Genomic DNA, 20,098 nt, shown 5'->3' with positions numbered 1-20,098 from the left:
TAATGTCACCAAGTTTAATACAGAGTTGCTTGATGTAATCATATCACTGTCATTGAGCTATTTGATGTTCTTTAACATGCCTTGTGAATAAAGTAATCCCTTCTGGATCACCATTTTATTCTTCCTGTCTATGCAGTAACAAGCGACTTGTGGCCTTAGTGCCAAATGACACTTCATTCAACACCAGACGAGCCTACACCAGTGAAGATGAAGCCTGGAAGTCGTATTTGGAGAATCCCCTAACAGCAGCTACCAAGGCTATGATGAGCATAAATGGGGATGAGGACAGTGCTGCTGCTCTTGGCCTATTGTATGACTATTATAAAGTAGGTAACTCCATCATTACTCCTCCCTGCTGCACTAGCAGGGGACCACTCTAAGAGGCATCAAAAGAGCTGGTTTTTGAAGACAGAAGTCTCTGCATCTTGTTTTCTCTCTGATACTTGCATCAAGCACCCTTTCTGGTTTAGGAAGCCTCTCTGAGGCTGTTTTGATGTGTTTAGTTCTGGAGAGAAAAAACAAAATCAGAATTCCTGTATTAAATTTGCAACCATGATTTCTTTTTGAGCATATAGTGTTCTTCCTCTTCCCTTGCGAGAGCGTTGGATGAATTAGCCCCCTTTTTATTTGTGCTCAGATACTTGCAGTATTCTTTAAAAAGTGGAAAAGGGGAAGCCTTGTCCGTCTGTAGGTTTGTCTGCTTTTCTGTTTCATTCCACACATGTTTTAGTTTGCTCTTTAACTGGAGTATCTCTCATCTGACAGTTTCCCATGTTATTTGTATTTGTATAATGATTGCAGTAGGCTGTATACCATACAGTGAGGTCTAGCCTTTGCACTGGAAGTTTGCAGTCTAACTAGAAAGGTGGAGGACAGAAATGGAGCTGGACACAGAGACAGAGATCTGTCAATTCAGAGGGGAAGCACTGACGCACAGTTTCAGTTTATGTCAGGTTCTAAGCCCAGAGCTTTACCTACCATTTTGACACCACCTTTTTTTTTCATATATTCCATAGTGTTTAAGTAGAGCTATGTTTGAGATTTCCGAGGAGAGTCCTACAGGGTGCATCTCTGGGTAATGCAGAAATTTCACTCTGAAAACCCCAGGCTGACCCCTTTGTACTCTGCAAATGGAATCAGTGCTGCTTACCAAGCACTGAAGTATGAAATTGTTGATTTCACTTAAACTATCTCAATTCTCCTGAAGCCACCTATGCTTGCATTGGACAGATGATCTTCTGTGAAAGTCAGCAGAACAATGCCAGCTCCCCTCATAATTTATGAAGGAAGTAACAGGAATGGATATTTAAAATTAAACCCCTTTGCTTTTAGTGTTTATTAGTACAAGTGCTTTTAGAGAATGGGCTAATCTTTTTAGTCTCTATTACGATCATTAAATGAATGTTCAGGAGAAGGGGTTGTAGGCAAGATGCCATATACCAACCTTATGGTTAAATATTGTTTTAATTTCTTTACTGGTTATATCTCAAGAGATGTTCCTTGCTTTTGTGTGTTGTTGCCAGTAGAGAAAAGCTTTTCCCAAATGAGGAAGAAGATAGGTCCTTTTCTCTACTTGACAGAATTACCACAGTGCTGGAGTCTGTGAAGTTAATGCAGATTTGTAAAATTCAGAATGTGTATGAGCATCTGGAGTGTTGGCTTCTGTCTTAGTAATACCTTTGTATGTAGCAGTTCATTAATCTGCTGGATTTAATAAAAACAGAGAACAGCCCTTTTCCTTCTCAAAACTAGAGACATGTCTGCTCCTTGTTCCAGACAGTTGCAAAATCTTGGGGTTCAGGTGGAATAAGCTGTGTTAATCTCAAAGCCATTTCCAGCATTCAATCATAACTATTTCCATCTTAAACTGGGAGAACAGGATAACTCTTGTTAATGCTCTCAAACAGGGACTTAAAACCTAACTTAAACCTCTGTGCTGTAATGTGGAAGTGCAGAGGATGACTTCCAGTGTGCCAGACTCTCTTGAATTGCCCTTATTTATCATCTGGCTCATTTGTTCTGACATGCTGGGTAATTTTTTTGAAGTACTTTTTCCAGTCAATAGGAATTATTTGAACTTAACTGTTGTTTGTGGTTTTTTTGTTTTTTTTCCCCCTCCTTTTTCTTGTAGTGATATTTACCTAAACATAGACTCTCCTTCAGGGATAAATATATGATCTTCACAGGGAAATCAACATGTGCAAACTGTGGCTTGGATCCCACTTCTAAAATATATGAAAGAGGCTTTTTAACCAGCAGGACACTTAATAAGGACAGAGGATGTCCCTAAGAGAAGGAAAGGCTCTGGCTAGCACTCTCTGACTCTGCTGCTGTATTGCAGATATGGCTGATGTTAACCTTGGCTACTCTCGTGCACTGTAGTATTGTTTTTCCTCTAAATTCAGATATTTTACTGATATTTCTTTGAAGTATTTAAAGATAAAAAGGCAGAGCTTTAGCCTATTCTTAGGTCTATTCTTGCTGTTTAATCCCGAGTTAACTGCTGTGATGGAGTGGATATACCTGCTTTTGTAAAAGATAAAAGTTTTAGCTCCCAAATTGCTGGTTCAGCAAGAAAAGAAAAATATGATCATGGCAGCAACTCTGCCCTTGGTGATTTCATATCTATGCTGATGTCAGGAAATCGGTATGTGGGAAGACAAATCTTTTAAGTCACTTGGTGTCAATTCTGAGTCTGTTGAGGGGCCAGATTTGACTGGATTTTTACTTCTCATGGCTGTTGGTGCACTCAGCAAAGCAGGAGTCAGTGTTCTCTGATGACATGCCAGCATGCCCTGACCTGTCCCCATGCTAGGAAAGGGAAGGATCCACAGACTTCCCTTAGGTACGAGTCCTGCACCCTCCAGACTGCTCTGTAACAGGAGAACTTAGCTGGCGCTTGTGGTTTAATTGAAAACCATTTTTTCTCTGAGCTAAAAGGATCTCCATGCAGAGCTCATCAAAGCATCATGTCTTCCTTCTCATCTTTTACTACGCAGTGAAAAGCGTGCGCGTGTTTGGGAATATAAGCTTTGATTTTGAGATAGCTTGACCTAGCTTGATATTCCAAAGATAAGGACACATAGAAGAGTGCTTTGCTCCAGACTGGAGTGCCCAAGAACTAGAAAAGAAAACAATCCCTACATTTTTTCTCTTTGGAAATTATCTTTCCGTTCACAATTGGTCTCCCAAAGAAAAACAGCTCCTGGCATCTGTGAACACTGATACGGTTACATTTTTCTAGTTGTTGCTGTAGAGCAGTCTGAAGCTGCAAATACCTGACAGTTGCATTTACCTGACCCCATGCCTGGTGTTGTTCTCAGGTTCCCAGAGATAAAAGGCTGTTGTCTGTTAACAAAGTGAGTGATAATCAAGAAGACCAAGATAAAAGGTACAGTATTATTCAAAATCATACACCCAGCTACTAACAGTGTTGATCAGTTGTGAACTGAAGGAACTATGATAGCCTGAGGGTTTATGGTTTTCTTCCAAAAGATAAAAGAATGAAGACTGTTTTGGGAAGCAAACTTTACTCCTTTTTACTTTTAACTTATTAGGAAAAATGAACAGTATATTAAACATGCAATTTGCAAAGTAGCAGAAAGTTTCAGAATTCGTTTGTATTCTGTTTTGTTGTTTTGCTGCTGCTGCGGTTAGTAAAATCAGATTATATTGACAGTTGGCAATTGGCTGCTTTTCTTTCAATTTTCTTCTTGTAGAGTGAGAAGTGAGTAGTTTGGCCTCAGTAACCTGATTTATACAGTTTTATTTAACATAACTTAGGGTCTGCCCAGAAGCAAATAAAGTAACTCAAAATCATTCGCTTACAACGTTTTTCTTGCTCCTCTCAGATTTCAGCTTTTCTCTGTAGTCTAAAAGTGACTTGAAGAGTCAGAGGAAGCCGACTCTAGCCTTTAAGACTCGTGGACAAGAAAGAGTGTATATTTATGTAGAAAGAACTAAGTTTTTACTTATAGGAAGGTATCTTCATGTAAAAATATAGTGGAGGGAAGCTACACAAGGTTTATTTCAATGTAGCTAATTCGAGACAGCCTTAGATGGTCTCCACTAGCTGTGTAAGGTGAAAGTTTGAATAGATAGTAGTCTAAATTCCCTGTTTCAGAACAGAATGTGCAACTTTTTTTGAGGGACAGTTTTTCTTCTGCGCATGCCAGCAAAACTCCTAAGTTGAGTGTGATTGACAGAACTGGCCTTTGGTGGAAAGCCAAAAGAGAGGAACTGTAGTGTCAGAACATATCTCCTGGGTTGAAAACAAAGCAATGTGCTACACCTACTAAAAGTTTTACAAGTTAACAATTTTATGTCAGTGCAACTACAATCAGCAATCAGGTTGCTTTCAACAGCAACTGCGGGTAGACGTGGGAATGCTGCTGGAGGTTACCTTGCAGCCGCTATAGTTACTGATCGACTCTGATACAATGGGATTCCTGGGCTCGCTCTTTCAAAAGAGCATTGGTACCAGAGTTACACAAACAGTAGTGGCCTGTCAACAGCCTGAAAGAGCATGCATCAGCGTATGAATTTTACTGTTGATATTCTGCCTATTTCACATGCAAATTATCTACTGTAAGTAATCCATGCCTCGTCTTATTATTTATGCTTATTCTGTGCCTTAAGGCTGTTGCACTAGTGGATTGATTTTGCATCCAAATTATTAGCCAAGGCAAAAGCAACACCGGATACCCAGAATTTATTGTAATAAGTCATACTGATTATAGGGCAAATCAAATGTATTATCTTTCCCTAGCTATTAAAGAGCTTTGGACCTCTCTGCTTGCCTCATGATGTCTTTTGCCTAGTATTTGTTAATGTACTACTTCTTATGGCAGTGGCTTATCAGAATTGAAAGACGTCCATCCTTGCCATCTAAGAACATTAAGCTATTTAAAGAAGAGTTTTACTCTGTCAGGACAGTTCATAACATTTTTTGGTTTTGTCTCACAGAAATTGTCTTAATACCACGGAAGCTCAGAGTAATTTAAGTGGGGGAGAGAACCGCGTGCAAGTCCTGAAGACTGTGCCGGTTAACCTTTCCTTGAACCAAGATCCTTTGGAGTCGTCCAAAAGGGAATACAACACAAACGTGTCTGGGAGCTCGACACCCATCACGGGGACTGGAGTGACTGTGGTTAAAGCAGAGGAGTTCACCCCTGTTTTTATGACCCCACAAGCACACTATGCAAGAGGAGAAAATGAGGAGCACCGAGGGGTTATCTTTGAACCATACGAAGTGTCCAACATTGCTCCCCACACAAATTATCTCAAAGATGACCAGCGCAGTACTCCAGACAGTACGTACAGCGACACCTTCAAAGATGGAGGAACAGAAGTAAGTTTTTCACCTCAAATTAGTATCTAAGAACTCAATAAAAAGCTGTAAACAAGATAAGGAGATTTGAGCTTGTAAACAAGATAAGGAGATTTGAGCTGTCCACAAGAGCCATTAGAAGAACAGTGATGCTTGTTTCAACAAATTAATCTCTGCTTCTTGCCGTGTTTCTGTCAGTCTGTGCTCTGATTATAGGGGAGCAGCATGAGGTGTTTCAGAAGACAAGTTTTAAAGTTGTTTATTGGAAACTCTGAGAGTAATAGAAACTGATCTTTTGTCTTCTGGGATATTATGTCAAGTAGAGGATAGTTGCCATGCTGAAAGAAGATCTGTTATCCGTTAACAAGATCTGCCTTCGGACCTATTCAGAACAGTAAGAAATAGTGGCCACTTTGGGAAATTCTTAATGTTCTCCTGAAAGTGCAAATGAGCAGTGTCAGCCTCTGCTGCTAGCTAAACCCAAGTAATTTATTCAGAAGCTATCTGTTGCACTAAGCTCTACTCTGCAACATGGACAAGTGAGAAAAACAAGTGGAATTAGGTGACTAGAGGGGAATGGAGAAGTTAACAGGCAGGGAAAGACTTGGGTGCATGTAGGCAAATGAGGAGGAGAAGAGAGACAAGGAGCTGCCATGTAACTATTTTACACTGTTATGCTGAGGCAAAGTAATTATAAAGTCAGCTTTAATACAGTGAATACCCTCTAGCTTCTTTTGCCTGCTGCAGAATAATGCAAACAAGCCAGAAATGTAGAAAGGTAAAAATTATTTAAAGCTGACAGTACCTCTGCAATAATTAGAGATATTAGGTGGTAAAACTCTCCTTGGATTTTCTCCTCCAACTCTATGAAATTGTAAATGTAGCAAAAGTACAAGGCAAGCTACGTTAAGGCTGAGTTGCTCTGACTGAATATATAGGAAATTTACTGTGTGTTTGTGTAGGTGTATTATAGAAAAATAAATTATCTCCACAGAAGCGTCGTACATCAGGACGTCTGGAGGTGGAATCCATTTTCAGATACAGAACACATTTAGGTCAACTAATAATTAATGAAGAAATCTAGCTTGCCATTGAAAAATCAGTAAGATCAAACCTTGGATTAGAAACACGGCTCTGCATTATCAAATCACATCATTTCAGCTATTTTTCATTGTTACTGGTAAATGGCTCTTTATGTGAGTCCAGTGGTACTGTACCCATGGCTTTTCCCAGGGCACAGTAGCTGAGTGATTCCGTTATGTTGGTTTGTTCTGGGATGTGCTGCTGAGAGCTACTCAAACAGCCAGTCTGTGCTGTGCGAAGTGCTGTTGAATGTGCAAAGTTGTTTAACTTGGAGGTAAAAAGGGAATTTACATCTATACGTTGGCCCTGTGTCCCAAACTCCATGTTATGGTAATTTTTGTTACAATGGTAATATTTTGTTATGTGTGTTTTTAAAATAATTGGTTAATAACAGGATGTGATACTTGTCATCTGGGCTTTCTCTGCAGTCTGTGGAGAAGGAGGCAGTTCAACTCGGATTGCCAAAAGTGGGTGGAATGGTTGGCCGGGTGCACTCTCCTCCCCCATTAACTGTACGGGGAGACTGAACAACAAACTTTAACTAGATCCCTGTCTGTAGCTGTTAGGTGAGATGTGTGCCACTGGTAGTGGCCTTCCAGCCCCAAATGCTCACATGCATGTGGCATGGGAGCAGGAAGAGCTTTTCCACCCTGCTGCAGCCTCACTCAACACTTAGCCTGTCCCTTCGGTTTTTCTCAACTACCCAAATCCCAGGGTAGCTTTGCCCCGCGGTGCCCTGACTGCTTCTGCAGCCACGTGCTGGTGTGTAGGGACAGCTGTACAAAGCAGGTGTGGGGAGAGTGTAAGGTAAAATGTCAAAACGTACCAAAAGAGAAACTTGTGCTAAATCAGTGTTTAAAGTAGGAATACAGTTGTTCTTATTAGTTTTCCCATTCACTTGGTAAGAATGGCTGGGTTTGGCAACAGTAGATTTGCTCTGATACCTGTGCAATTTTTAAACGCATTATGAATAATATTTAGAAATTGTTTCAAAACATTTCTTGAGTGACTTAGTTATGTTATACTGAAGGAGTGCTGAGTTTTTATAGATCCCTGTGGTAGCGGACACTGAGATCTATAATTTGCTATGCTCTTCAGGTACAATTCTAGTAATTATATAAATATACCTTTTTCATCTTTTTCATATACTTATTTAGCTGCAATTAATTTATTAGTCCTTTATAGTATAGACAATATTTTTGAGAATAGGTAAGTAAATTGAGTGTTTTTGACAATGTCAACCTCTAGCCTTCATATCAAATGTGACTAGCATGTTAATATGGGACCATCTTTTTTGTAATACTCCTCAACTGTTAGATTTCTTAGAGTGTTTAGCTTATCTATTCTACTGCTCATGGTTCCTTGACTTTTGATCTTCAGGAAATATTCCTAACTGGTACATAATACTTTTGCACTTAACTAGTATCTGACTGGATATTTGTTGTGGTGCAGTTGTACATAAGGCAAAATGAAAAACTGTTTTCAAAATTGCCTGAATTGGAAACAAAACAGCTTTTAATTGCTAACTGGTGATCACAGAAGAAAGTCTGGAGATTAAATGTAATGATCCATCAGTGAATCAGAGAGACATCAGCAAAAACATGTTTCAGGCAACAGGCAAGCCAAGAAGTAGTAGAGTACAAATGGACTTGTTTGCTCAGGAAGACTACAAATCCTTGCTTAGTCTGTGCAGAAAGGTTTCTTTTTTTTTTTTTCAGAATTCTACCTCTTGATGTAATTTTGTTTTGATAGATGTGTTTTAATTTTTTAAAGGTGACTGTAGGTCTCCTTTCATCTTGTAAAGTGTGTGTTTTGCTCAGGCAGAATCTTATATTGAAGGTAAAATACTTTCTTAGCCTGCATCACCACTCCTATTCAAAATAGACAGTATAGCAATCTGAATTTTTTATCAGCATTTCATTGTAGGCCTTAAGGACAGCTGACCTTTTTAAATGAAGCAAAATAAAAAGTGAAGTGTCTAGGAAAACTATGATTTCATTTGAAAATCTACTTATCTTTGAGATGGGGTACATTTTTACAGGCTTGTTTGAGAATATATTAATGTGTAGGCAAAGAGTTTAATAAGGCAGATGTTTTTCAGCTACATTCCTGTAGCAGTTAGGTTATGAAAAACTCTAAAAGCTTGACATAAAGGAATTATCTCTGTCAATTCTAGTGTAAATACCATCTAGGGTCCACTCCAGTTTTTAGGGATTTTAAGTTTTAAATGGTTGATGGTTTCTTCTGAGGGGTCCTTAAATAAATATAGTTCTACTTTTGTTGGTATTTGCATTTTGATTGTATCAAACTCTATTTAATTGTTGGTTTTATTTTTCAGAAGTATCGCAGTGTGTCCGTGGGGGCTGAAGAATATATTTACGAACAAACAAGGTATAGCATAAGCATTGAAATGTGTTGGCTGGCATCACGTAGGAACGTATTGAGGAGAGGCTGCCTGTGCCCACTTCCCACCCTCCCTTTCCTCACCTTGGGGCACCTGCAGGGCTCCCTTGATGCTGCCCAGCATCACTCTCCCCTTCTCCTGCGCATATTAGCTTTCATATCTGACCCATTTATATCTTCATCTGTTATCTTCCCTCAGCATTGTTTTAAGTTAGTAACTCCTCTGAAGCCACCCAGAGATACGCAAGATTAAAACTGTTAAGAGAGGTCCCCCAGGTAACAGGGCACAGCTTTGACAGCCAGGTCATGGAAAATCTTCCCCACCTTTCAGGATGGCAGGATGCACAAGTGTGATGTCCAGGATGGTTGACCTGGCTCCTCCAACCTTAAGGAATTCCCATCTTTATTTTTCCCTTCTGTTTTTTTCTAGTTACTCCTAGTAGGTTTTCTGGGAAACCCTCTGTCTTTTTATCCTGCTTGTTATGGTACTTCATGTTTACCTGTAAAATAATATAAATGAAGTATATATTACAAAACGTGTAGAAAACCCTAAGAATTCCAAAAAGCTTTTTAAAAAGTTTCAAAAACTGAAGTTTGAAAGCAGTAGTGTCCTCCCTAAGCGCAGAAAAATGCATGAGTAGACTGGGCAAACACCGCAGAGTCACTAACTAATAAAGACTGTGATCAGTAAAGTTTATAAGCTGATGCTTCACTTCATGCTTGTGAATAGTTCTGTTTATATCTGAGAGATTAGTCTCACTTTAGAAACAGGAACATGCCTACATGTTTTTCCTGGAGTAGACATATGACTGTGTCTGTAGTGGAGGTTCCTTACAGCTTGATATTCTTTCTGAGGAATATTAAAACAATCATTAACTGCACTGAGCTCAGAATGGAGTCATTATATAGGCAGTACATATGAAACAGATATTTGGCAAAGACTGCTCACTTACTGCACTGGATATTTATAAAATTGAATCTTGAAGCATTGGTATTGTTAACAATTCTCAGATGTTAAGTCTTTCATGCCATGGTCCGGGTCCACATTAGAGCGAAATATCCAAATGCACATTAAGAAAAATGCAATACTTTTTTCCTGGGAGTTACCTGGAAGTGATAGGTGCTCAGAAAGGAAACCTTCAGATTGAAGGGGGGAAAAAAAAAAAAAGGAAAAAAAAAAAGTGATGAATATGAAAGTAATTGGAAGCCTGATAGAAGATTCCTTAATGACTACACGGGGCTTTAGTTAAGACTCATGGTGAGATTCAGAATAGTATTATAATCATTTGAGTAACTGCAATAAGTTTTAAGGGGACTAGTAATCCTCCTGCTATAGGGCACACTTTGACTGCCAGCTGGGAAGAAGAAAATTCCCAAGTGGTACCACACAGAGACTGCAAAATTGGCTAGGTGCAGTATGTCTGGGATTTACATTTTTTGACGTCTTTCTGAAACATACAGGATGCCAGGAAACAGAAGACCAGACCGTGGCAGACTGTAGGCAGCTCTGTTAAGACACTGTGTGTCTGTCTTTGGTTCATCCTAAGCTCTTCTCAGCACACATCCTCGTTAGACCTTCTGTCTGGTGGGAGGTTTTGAGGTGCGTTGCCCAGGGCACTCAGCGTGCTTTGGTACGCGTCATGCAGCAGTCTTGCAGCGCGCAACCTACCGTCTCGTCATGTGACACTAAATCAGGGGATGTGCCCCCACCGCTAATGGGCAATCAATCCATAGGTCAAGTATATGCAGCAGGATGGATGCTGGGTCTGCAGCACCAGTGGTTCTGCTCTTCCAGTCCACTCGGATGAGAATGTACCACTTGCCAGAGTTGACAGAGCCTCTGCTCCCCTCGCACACAGGGCAGGGGGACTGCAGCAGTGCACACTGCAGTGGGCAGCAGTGGAGGGGACCACACTCTCCTTCGTGCTGTCTTCCTACTGCGCGTGAGAGCCTTTGTGTTGGCAGCAACTGCATTGTTGGGACGTGCTGGGACTGCCATCAGTGGGTTGGAGAGGTATAGAGTAGTGTTTGCTTTTTACCTTAGTTTTGCTTTGATTTGTAAATTTTAAGCAGCTAGAAAAATGACTGGATTTCCATTTATAAGCTAAGAAACACTTAGAAATTGTCTTCATTTGATTGAATGATTGATACTAAACTAAATAATTGATACTAAACTGTCTGAAACTTCTTCCTTTGGATGGAAAGGCAGTGTATAAGGTTTTTTTTTCTTCTACCTTCTCTTTAAGTGGGGATTTAAATGTTATTATTCATGCATTTTAGTGATTTCCCCCACTGCCACCTCCATTGGATAGTTAAGACTGTTTTTGTCCTTCCCCTTATTTCCATATTGCTATGGCAGTGTTATGATGATCCAGAGTATTTGCTTGAACTAGAAAGTTAAGGATACACTGTTGTTCTGGACCAACATATTTGTCCTTTTGGTTCTACTCCAGCACTGCTTAAATAATTTGCTGAACTAGGACCTTTGTGAAAATGCTTCCCCTGTATCTCCAATTTGGGAGGACATCCTGCAAGTGACTCCTTGCATTAAGCTTCCTGGGGTGACCAAATACAGTTTGAAGAGAAGATTTATTCTGCAAGGTTAACATTATTTTTCATTTAAGAGAATGTGAGGAGCTGCAGGCATTGTTTTTATTGGATTATTGTTCAAGCCCCTTCTTGAAGGAGGTGGCTGGAAGAGGCTCTGTGAGGATTGTGTTCAGCTAACAGTTCACTGGTTAATGGAGCTTTAATGTTTCATGGTTTGAAAACTGGTTTAAAGGTGGAAAGTTCTCCTCTGAAGGAGGGTCTTTTCTAAAATCTGACTTCCAACACAAGAGCGAATTCTCTTTTTCTCTAATTTTTGTCTTTTTTTAAAGGGAGATTACTTGATTGCAGATACAACTAAATGTAGGTACTTTATTCTGTTTGATTAATTTTGAAAAGAAGGTTTATTAAAACCCTGATTGCATGTTGTCTTTAAACAAATGAACCTACTGGTCCCTTCTGGTTGTATTCCTTCTCTGCACTGTGCTGAAAGTAGCAGTTGGACTTTCCATTCTCCGTGTCCATCTTTTGCAACAAGTTTTATTCTGTTTTTGTTTGTTGTTTTAATTTATCTTTCTGTAACACTTCTAAGTTTAAATGTCTGTGGAGGTAGCTGATTTCCTGCAAATCATACTGAATTCCCTCCTGGTATTTGACACTCTCACTGCGGGGTACATAATCTTGTTCTTCATGATGGTTCTTTTCAGAGGAAGTAAAGATGTAGTCTTTGATCCAAGAGACTTACAGTTCAGATAGTTTTATGCTTGATTGTCAGATCTGATGAACTTGGAGAAAGAAAATTGCATTTTTAAATACCTGTGTGACCTTTTCTTGGAATTTTATTATTAGTGTCTTATGCCTTGCTTATACAATGCGTGAAGTTTGTAATAAATGAGGACAAAGACAAAAGGAGAAAGTGATATGGATTTTGTTGGTGTTTCTCTCCCTGTCTTTTCAGCAGCACTTTTCAGTATACGCTAGAAGCTACCAAATCTCTGCGTCAAAAGCAAGGGGAGGGGCCCATGACCTACTTGAACAAAGGACAGTTCTACGCCATCACCCTGAGTGAGACGGGTGACAACAAATGTTTCCGGCATCCCATCAGCAAAGTCAGGGTATAGTCCAATTTCTTTCCTAGATGGAAATGGAGCTCTGCAGATAAATGTAGTTGTGGTTGGTTGGGTTTTACTTACTTTTTTTTTTTCTTGCGGGAGAGGACAGAGCAAGCTAACTCTTATGCCCAATGTAAAGGTGGGAGAGTAATACTGATGCTGGTCCCAAATATTTTGGGGTCCAGTTTTTTCAAGGTGTGATCTTATGAGTTAATTATATATGTATCTGCCTCAGTTTATGCTTTGGCAGAATGGTAATTGTACAGATATTACACTTGACATTGGTGAACTTACCATTGGCATGATTAAAGAAAAAAATCAGAGAACTGCTACTGCATCTACTATGTAAGTCCATCTTCACTCGTGCACTTCAGTGGCTGCTTTCCAGTGCATTTCAGATAAAATGTGAAGAGTTGAAGCCATCCTTTGTGACATAAATTTTAAACCACTTACATCATATAAGTGTGAGTTTTCACTTGACATTCACCCAGAAGTATGACCAAATGGATGATTTGCATCTTAGATTCCGCGGGCAGAACTGGAGCTTGGTATTCAGCAACATCTGCCTGGTGAACAGGCCTCCTGATTTCCCTGGTAATGTTTTTGAGTAAGCAAATCCTAACACAGTAAACTTGGAATGAATAATGAGCCTCAGAGTTGCTGCTCTGCAACTTTCACCCTGAAGCTGGAAGGGTTGCATATGTATAAGGCTGCAAAAGTGTTTCCATCCAAATAAATGAAGTTCCATAAAAACGTTGTGACTTTAGTTGAAGGAACCAATGAAAGTCAACATGAGCAATGAACATGAGCAACAACCTATGTTTCTGTCATACATGAAGTTTAGAGAGACTCTTCCTAAAGAGAGGCAATGATTTGTAAACCTGAATAGCAGTTAATTTTTAGCCTGGTTTCCTAAGGACATGAGGCTGATGATGGCGTTTCGTTGTTGGCTGAAGTTGATGTAAGACTTCTCTTCTACTGAAAAGTCTCTTTCCCTGCCAGCCACCTGTTCCTTCCCCCTTTGTGGTGCCAGCTCTTTCAGTACAACTGAAACAGGAGTCAGGAGCTCACTGGTCTGGCTGAAAACCAGTCCTCATAAGTCTGATTCACTGCACAACCACATGGGTTTTGAAGCTGTGGCAGCAGAAGGGTGGAAATTGTAAAGGAGAGATGAGACCATTTCTTTTGGAGGATGTACAGTTTACAGAAGATTGCGAAACCAAATGCAACTTTCACGATCATGTTCTGTTTGCCAGGCCCCCAGCCAAGCGACTGTTGAATTTATTGCCAGTTCCATCCAAACCTGACAGAGGGGCAAGAGGTTTTGAAGGTATTAAACCTCTACAAGTTCCATGTAAGTGGTTCATAGAGGAAAAAATTAATGCTGTCCTTGGTGGAAAAGCTACAGTCTGTGCTGCCACTTCTGGTTAGTGCATCAGCTGGCCAGGTAGTGCATACTTGATGGCCAGCCAGTATATCTATACATAACTCGGGACTCATCCATGGCATGTACTGCCTTGTGCCCACACAGTAGCTAGACATGGAAGATACGATGATGTTCGACTTTTATAGGTGGAATGGAGAAGGTCACAAAGCACGTCAAGGGTTATGGTGGTGATCATGAATCAATTGTGATCCAGCTCCTCGGCTTATGAAACAGTTTGTTGGTGTTTTTTGAGCTTGGTGACTCAGGGTTAAAGGAAGAATGGGAACAAAAGAGGATATTTAAAAGTGATCTTTTTTTCTCTGTGATTTCTTTTAACTTCAGTTTACCTAGTATGAGCATTCTTTCATTGTTTTGTTTTTTGTTTTGCTTGCCTACAGCAGGGCTTTTTTAAAAAGCCTTTATTACTCATGTGAAGTTTTGCATAAAGTTTCAATCTGTTTCCTTTGAATCACACAGTTTAACAAAGGGAATTCAGAACTTGAACTGAAAAGCTCAGCAAATCTCAGTAAATAGTCACACTGAGTTTGTCATTGAATACATGTATGCAAGAGTCCCGCTCCTAAGAAGGGTATTTGGACTATGTATGCTAAAACTATAGGCGTCCTGCCTTTAGCCAGTGAGCCTAAGCTCCGTAACAACACATCCCTTTACAGTGTGATGTCATCTTCCAGAGTGACAAGGAATCTGAACTCCAACACTTTGACTGGACTTGGATCAGAATTGGAATTGGGGATCCTCTGACTTGGAAAGGACCACTTTTTACATAAGGCAACTTAGACTTCTTAAATCTAAGAATACGATTATATTTTATTTCGACTAATAAGAACATAATCCTAGGTCCTGCGTTATTTTAAAACTGTTTCTTCTGTTCTGAGATTTTAAGTGCATTGCAATATTGGACTGGAATAAAACCCAGCAATCTTCTGCAATCCAAGTGCTGGGGGAGGGCGGTGACTGGGTCAGCATTAGATGCATATGGGAGATTTTATTTTTTGTGTTTCTAACTGTTAATTACATATTAGCTAATGCAAATTCTGTTGGTTTTCTTAGAGCGTGGTCATGGTTGTTTTCAGTGAGGATAAAAACAGAGATGAACAGCTGAAATACTGGAAATACTGGCATTCTCGACAGCACACAGCTAAACAGAGGGTCCTCGACATTGGTGAGTGTAAGAGGATCTGCAAATGTTTCAGGGAAGATGGCAGAATGTGGAAAGCTCTGGTACCTTGCACAGGGATGGGGTGGGATATATTTGCAATAGCTGCAAGGCTTGTACCACAGTTGTTAGCAATGGCTCGTCCCTGCTAGGACTGGGCTACGGGGTCTATGAAGCAGGATGGAGACCATGCAGAAGGAACAGTCCTTAGTAGTTGCAAAGAAGAGCTGCACCTTGCATACGTATTTGATAGTGTTCCACCTTCTGCTGCTGGGAAGTCAAGGTCTAGCCTCCTCAGGAGTGGCAGAGTGTTTGTTTCCTTTAGTTTTTCAAAGGCTGATCCACTCTTTGATCCAGTAGCAGCCCACATAACAGTTATGTTAGCTAATCTGATGCATAAGGGCAGCCTGAGAGTGAAGAAGCCATCATTATGGTGACTGCAAAGGAATGTACAGGACTGCTACACCCCCAGTTTTTGAGTCTTGTCAGTGTCAGGGACATTCAGGAGAAATGAGCTCCGGTGTGCTTATCCTGAGACCTGTTTACCATTCATCCCATCTAAGGTATTTACAAGCCCATTTCAGCCACAACTGCCCTATCTGTACGCTTAGGAGATTTTAGCAAAGGAAGAACATGTACCTGCTGCCAAGGAGCCTGAAGTTGAGATCTCTGGGAGTGTCTAGACATCAAGCGCTTCTCCCTCCCACATGCAGTTTACACACACAGCCATCTGCAGTGGATTCCAGTCAAGGAGTCGGCAAGACCAAAGCAGACAAAGTCTATCTTGTTTTGACCGCCTGAGGGAACCAAACCATTGAATGGCAGGAATGAGAGGGGGCAGAGAGGAGGGGGGGAAAAAAAGCAGGGTTATTTGGAGAGAGCACTGCAAGGCTTCAAAGGTGATTGAACACCTCCAGTGCTGGGAATCAGTCCCTAAGTGGTCCTACTCATGCAGTGCCTTTCAACACTCAAATGCTGCTGCCTCCACTGAGGCTGGCATTATTTAAAGTCAAGTGTGTTTGGTCAAAGCAGCTCTTCCTGAATCTCCTCTCTGCCCCTTGTCTTATCATCATAGTTCTGGCTGAACTGTTTCTACAACTTTTTTTTTTTTTTTAATCCTTTGGGGTAGTTAAAGCAGTAAAACCTCCACCCCAGACCAAATGACTCCTATCATGACACATTAAAAGAGCAAGTATGCCACGTCACAGCTATTTCCGAAGGCTGCCTGTTTTTTTGTGCTAGTCCCTACAAGCTTGCTGTGCTAATGCTCATACCTTCGAAGGTATGTGCTGAGGAGCTCGTTCTACTGCAGTGCCAACACCCTCCAACTCCATCGCACTCGTGGTGTACTGGCACATTTCAGTCCACTTACTTAAACGAGTCAGCTTATGCATATTCTGTAAAATAGTGCTATGCAAAACAAGTGCTGTACATGAGCTGTGTGTTTATCTCTGTTAAAGTGAATGTCTTTTATGTTTCCATTAGTTTGAGATGAAATAGGTCTGTGCTGACTTTTGAGGCACTCTGGCACTTATTCTTTATTTGGACCGCAAATACGAGCAACGCTCAGTGTAATAACTTACTGATATAATGCTCCCTGTCAGACGTATGAGCTGTAAGAGCACAGTTCATCTCAACGTTTTCAGAAGAAAGACCTAGATGTTGCTCAGTAGTGTTTTCTTGAGAACAACTGAAATATAGCTTTAGCTCTTACCAAGTATAGTGATTTTGAAGTACATTTCATTTTCTGTGAGACTTACATTGTGGATATTTAGCTTATTAGGGCAGAATGGCTCCCAACTACATTTCCCATACAAGCGTCAAGCTGTATTTAGCAAAATCTTCCGCTTTTCTCATCAGGTGATCTAACTGAGAAATTTCATCCAAATTTGAAGTTGGCCCAGCTTTGAGCGGGATTAGGGTAGGGGTTGAATCAGATAACCTCCAGGGGTCCCTTCCAAGCTAAATTATTGTGTGGCTCTATGAAGATTTCCCTTTACATTGAAAATTCAGATCCTTGAAGGGCTCCTATAAAAAATACTGAGTGTCCAGGCCCCGTGTAGTAAACAGAGGGAATTAGGTGTCTATGAGGGAGATTAGCAAATGCCAGGATACGCCCTGGAGAACCATTTAAACAGGCAGTGAGAGCAGCTTGCTAAGGACCGGGATGTGTGTCAGATTTGTCCTATCTTCAGGGGATGGCGTGGCAATCTGCTGGTAGCCCCACTTCTCTGTTATTTTGGATTTCACTCCAACTATGAACAGTATATAAAGCGTTAATCATGCATTAGGCTCCTTTAAAACTATCTGTGAATAGCCATAAATCTGTATAACCTGTTCCATAAAGGTTTATAATAATTAATATTATTTTAACTTAATGTTTGTAGCATATGTTTAACATCTGTGAATCCTTTTTAATTGTTTATGAATGCACTTTTATTCTAGAGCATACCTTGGTCCTTAGCAGGCAGAGAATTGAATGAATTTGGGATGTTCTAGTTCAGGGGTCCAGCTGTTTAGCCCTTAGATGGGGTGGCGACTCTGGTTGTGCTGCTTTCCCAGGTGGCACAGGTTGGTCTGCCTGCCTTCTGACCTGCAGTTATATTCTGGAGGTCAGAGGAAATAGAGTGACTTGTTTCCTCACTCCAGACGTGCAGGGGTCACTGCATTCATTTGTTTTGTGTGCTGGCTGGTGCACCTCCTGGGAGGAAGGATGGATGAATGGATTAGATGCGGTGCTGGGTCTGAAGATGCATTGACGTTAATGGGATAAGCATGTACTTACATGTAAGCAAGTCCTTAGCGCTTGAGGAATCAACCTGAGGACTTGACACTTATTAAGCAAGAAGAAAAGGTATTTTACAGAATTTAGGCTGTGTGCTGTTATGGATTTTTCTGAAGAAGGAGGGAGGCACTTTCACTGTTTTTTAGCAGGAGCGAGGGAGGAAAAACAAAATCTGACTTTTCCACAGCGCTGTGACATTGGATCACTAGCTTTTTCTTTTAAAATAATGTCAAATAAAGAATTCAGTACTAGATTACAGCAAATATTATTTAGAATCAGTAATATAATTTGATAGATACAGGAACAGGTTCAAACACGGATATAAAGGGAGGGTGTGGAAGCTTTAGATTGGGGTTATATGTGCTTCAGAGTCTTGCCTGTATTTTTTTGCAGGATAGTTTTTGTTATTTATGTGCACAGTACAAAAACTACTACAATGGTATGTAATGCATGCAAATGATTGGTGTTTAATGTTGAAATTTGCCATTGTTTAATATGCAGTTTACTCAACAAAAGAGGAAATAATTCCTGTAGAGCCATTTTCTTGCATATTGAAGAACCCCAATTTTCTATTTCTGGTAACTCACAGCAGCAGCAGAGGAAAAATTGTAGTCATGCTAACAACTTTCAGATATCCTTGGATGTAAATGCTTTCTTAATCTACTGAGGATCCTTCTTTAATTATCTGTAAATTGAGGGGAATAGGATGCACTTCTACTTTTAAAGAGCATGTCACACAGACTCTGCATGAGATTTGTGTATGGCAATTAAGAATGTGAAGGCATGTACTGGGGGAAGGGAAGGGTTGGTGGGATGCGAGGTTCTGAGAGCCTTTTAGGAGAAGAAAACATGTGTCTTTACAAGACATCTTGTTCATGTCTTTCCAAAGTGCACCTACACAGCACGCCCATATGCAGCAGTCAGTTGCACGAGGCACTTTCTGGTGAATCATAAATTTAAAGGGTGGGTGGATGTGTGCGCATGCATATTAAACTACTTATGTGTCTTCTAATTCCTCTCATTTGCATTCCCACACTGAATTTAGATAGTGAAGCCAATGACTTCAGTTAGAAAGGAGATCTGAGTTCACGATGGGAATGAAAAGCCTGCCTGCCCTCTCAAACACCATGTTCACTTGCTGCATCACCAAATATCTTGTGCTGTCCCTATGGTCAGAACAGTGAAATTTTTTTTACTGTATCCAAAATCATTCATGTATCCCAGGCACATAGTTTCACTTGCCCAGTGAAATGCCAGCATCCCTGCATTTCAGATAAGAGAAGAGTATACTGATTGCACATCTCAAATAATTCTCCTTGCAGCAGTGGTTTTGTTATAAATGATTTTAAAACAGTTGTTACCTGGAAATTATTTTTTAGAGACCAACAGTTTATTTTTAGAAAGGCAAAGAAATGCATATTGAAACCGTTTGGGTGTCTCATTTATAGAATTCAAAAACGTCATCTTTCTATAACTGATTAGAAAGCTAAGAATCAGTGTGCTTCTGAAGTGCAGATTTGGGCAAACGTTAGATCAAGATTGCTGCATGACGTAATCTTAGCCCTCTGGCACCGAGTCCAATTACAGCCATTACAGCCCTGGAGGGATGCTAAAGAAATGTATATGTCCTAGAGACAGTTGATGCATTTGCATAAAGAATCTGCAAGTTCCTTTAATCAAGCAGATATTACCCCCTTACAAACCTGGTCTTTCTCTTAATCTGTCATCAAAAAGAAGAAAGTGTGTTAAGCTGGCTGGCAAAGGGAGAGAAAAAGGGGGCTTGTTCCTCTTTTCGGTTATGAAGAAGATCTGGAAGTTGTCTGTCTTACATGATTTTCTGCCCTTACTGGTTTTGGCGAGGGGGCAGGTCATCTTTGAAATTTGGACTTCCTCCCTCTTGCTTTGCATTCCTTCTGAGATGCTAGTTTACTAATAATATTAGAGCCCTTTGGAAAGAAGTGAGAAGAGGGTGCAAATTTGGTAGTCAGACAATGTAAAAACACTTTGTTTGTTTGTTTGCTATTTTAGTATCATACACGCTTTAGAGGGGATCTTTGTGTTGTTTTCTTGGGGGTGTGTCTGGTTTTGGTTTTGGGTTTTTTTTTTTGGTGGTAGGTTTGTTTTTTTTTTTTAAATAGCCATCCAGCATCCAGTGCAGTAATTCCTGGGAAAGTTGAAACGGCTGGGCAAGGAATGTACGCTACTGGTTATTTCCTCCAATGATAGCTCTTAGCTC

General features: G+C 40.3%; 1 protein-coding gene across 4 annotated transcripts in view; it reads left to right on the top strand.

The window, feature by feature from the left end:
- GRHL2 (grainyhead like transcription factor 2) overlaps positions 1–20,098 on the top strand; it is a 66,477-nt gene that overhangs the window by 13,369 nt on the left and 33,010 nt on the right. For 3 of the 4 annotated variants that reach the window (XM_054814986.1, XM_054814985.1, XM_054814983.1), the window contains exons 2-7: positions 137–326; positions 3,324–3,391; positions 4,966–5,350; positions 8,751–8,803; positions 12,321–12,477; positions 14,972–15,083. In XM_054814986.1, coding sequence (XP_054670961.1) covers positions 137–326; positions 3,324–3,391; positions 4,966–5,350; positions 8,751–8,803; positions 12,321–12,477; positions 14,972–15,083 — 965 coding nt within the window. The remainder of the gene's footprint in view (positions 1–136; positions 327–3,323; positions 3,392–4,965; positions 5,351–8,750; positions 8,804–12,320; positions 12,478–14,971; positions 15,084–20,098) is intronic. The other variant, XM_054814984.1, reaches the window with a different exon arrangement.

The sequence above is a fragment of the Grus americana genome, chromosome 2 (assembly GCF_028858705.1).
Source record: "Grus americana isolate bGruAme1 chromosome 2, bGruAme1.mat, whole genome shotgun sequence".
In the NCBI taxonomy this organism is placed as follows: Eukaryota; Metazoa; Chordata; class Aves; order Gruiformes; family Gruidae; genus Grus; species Grus americana.
Note: the sequence above shows the minus strand (reverse complement) of the source record. Positions and strands in the feature narration are given on the sequence as shown.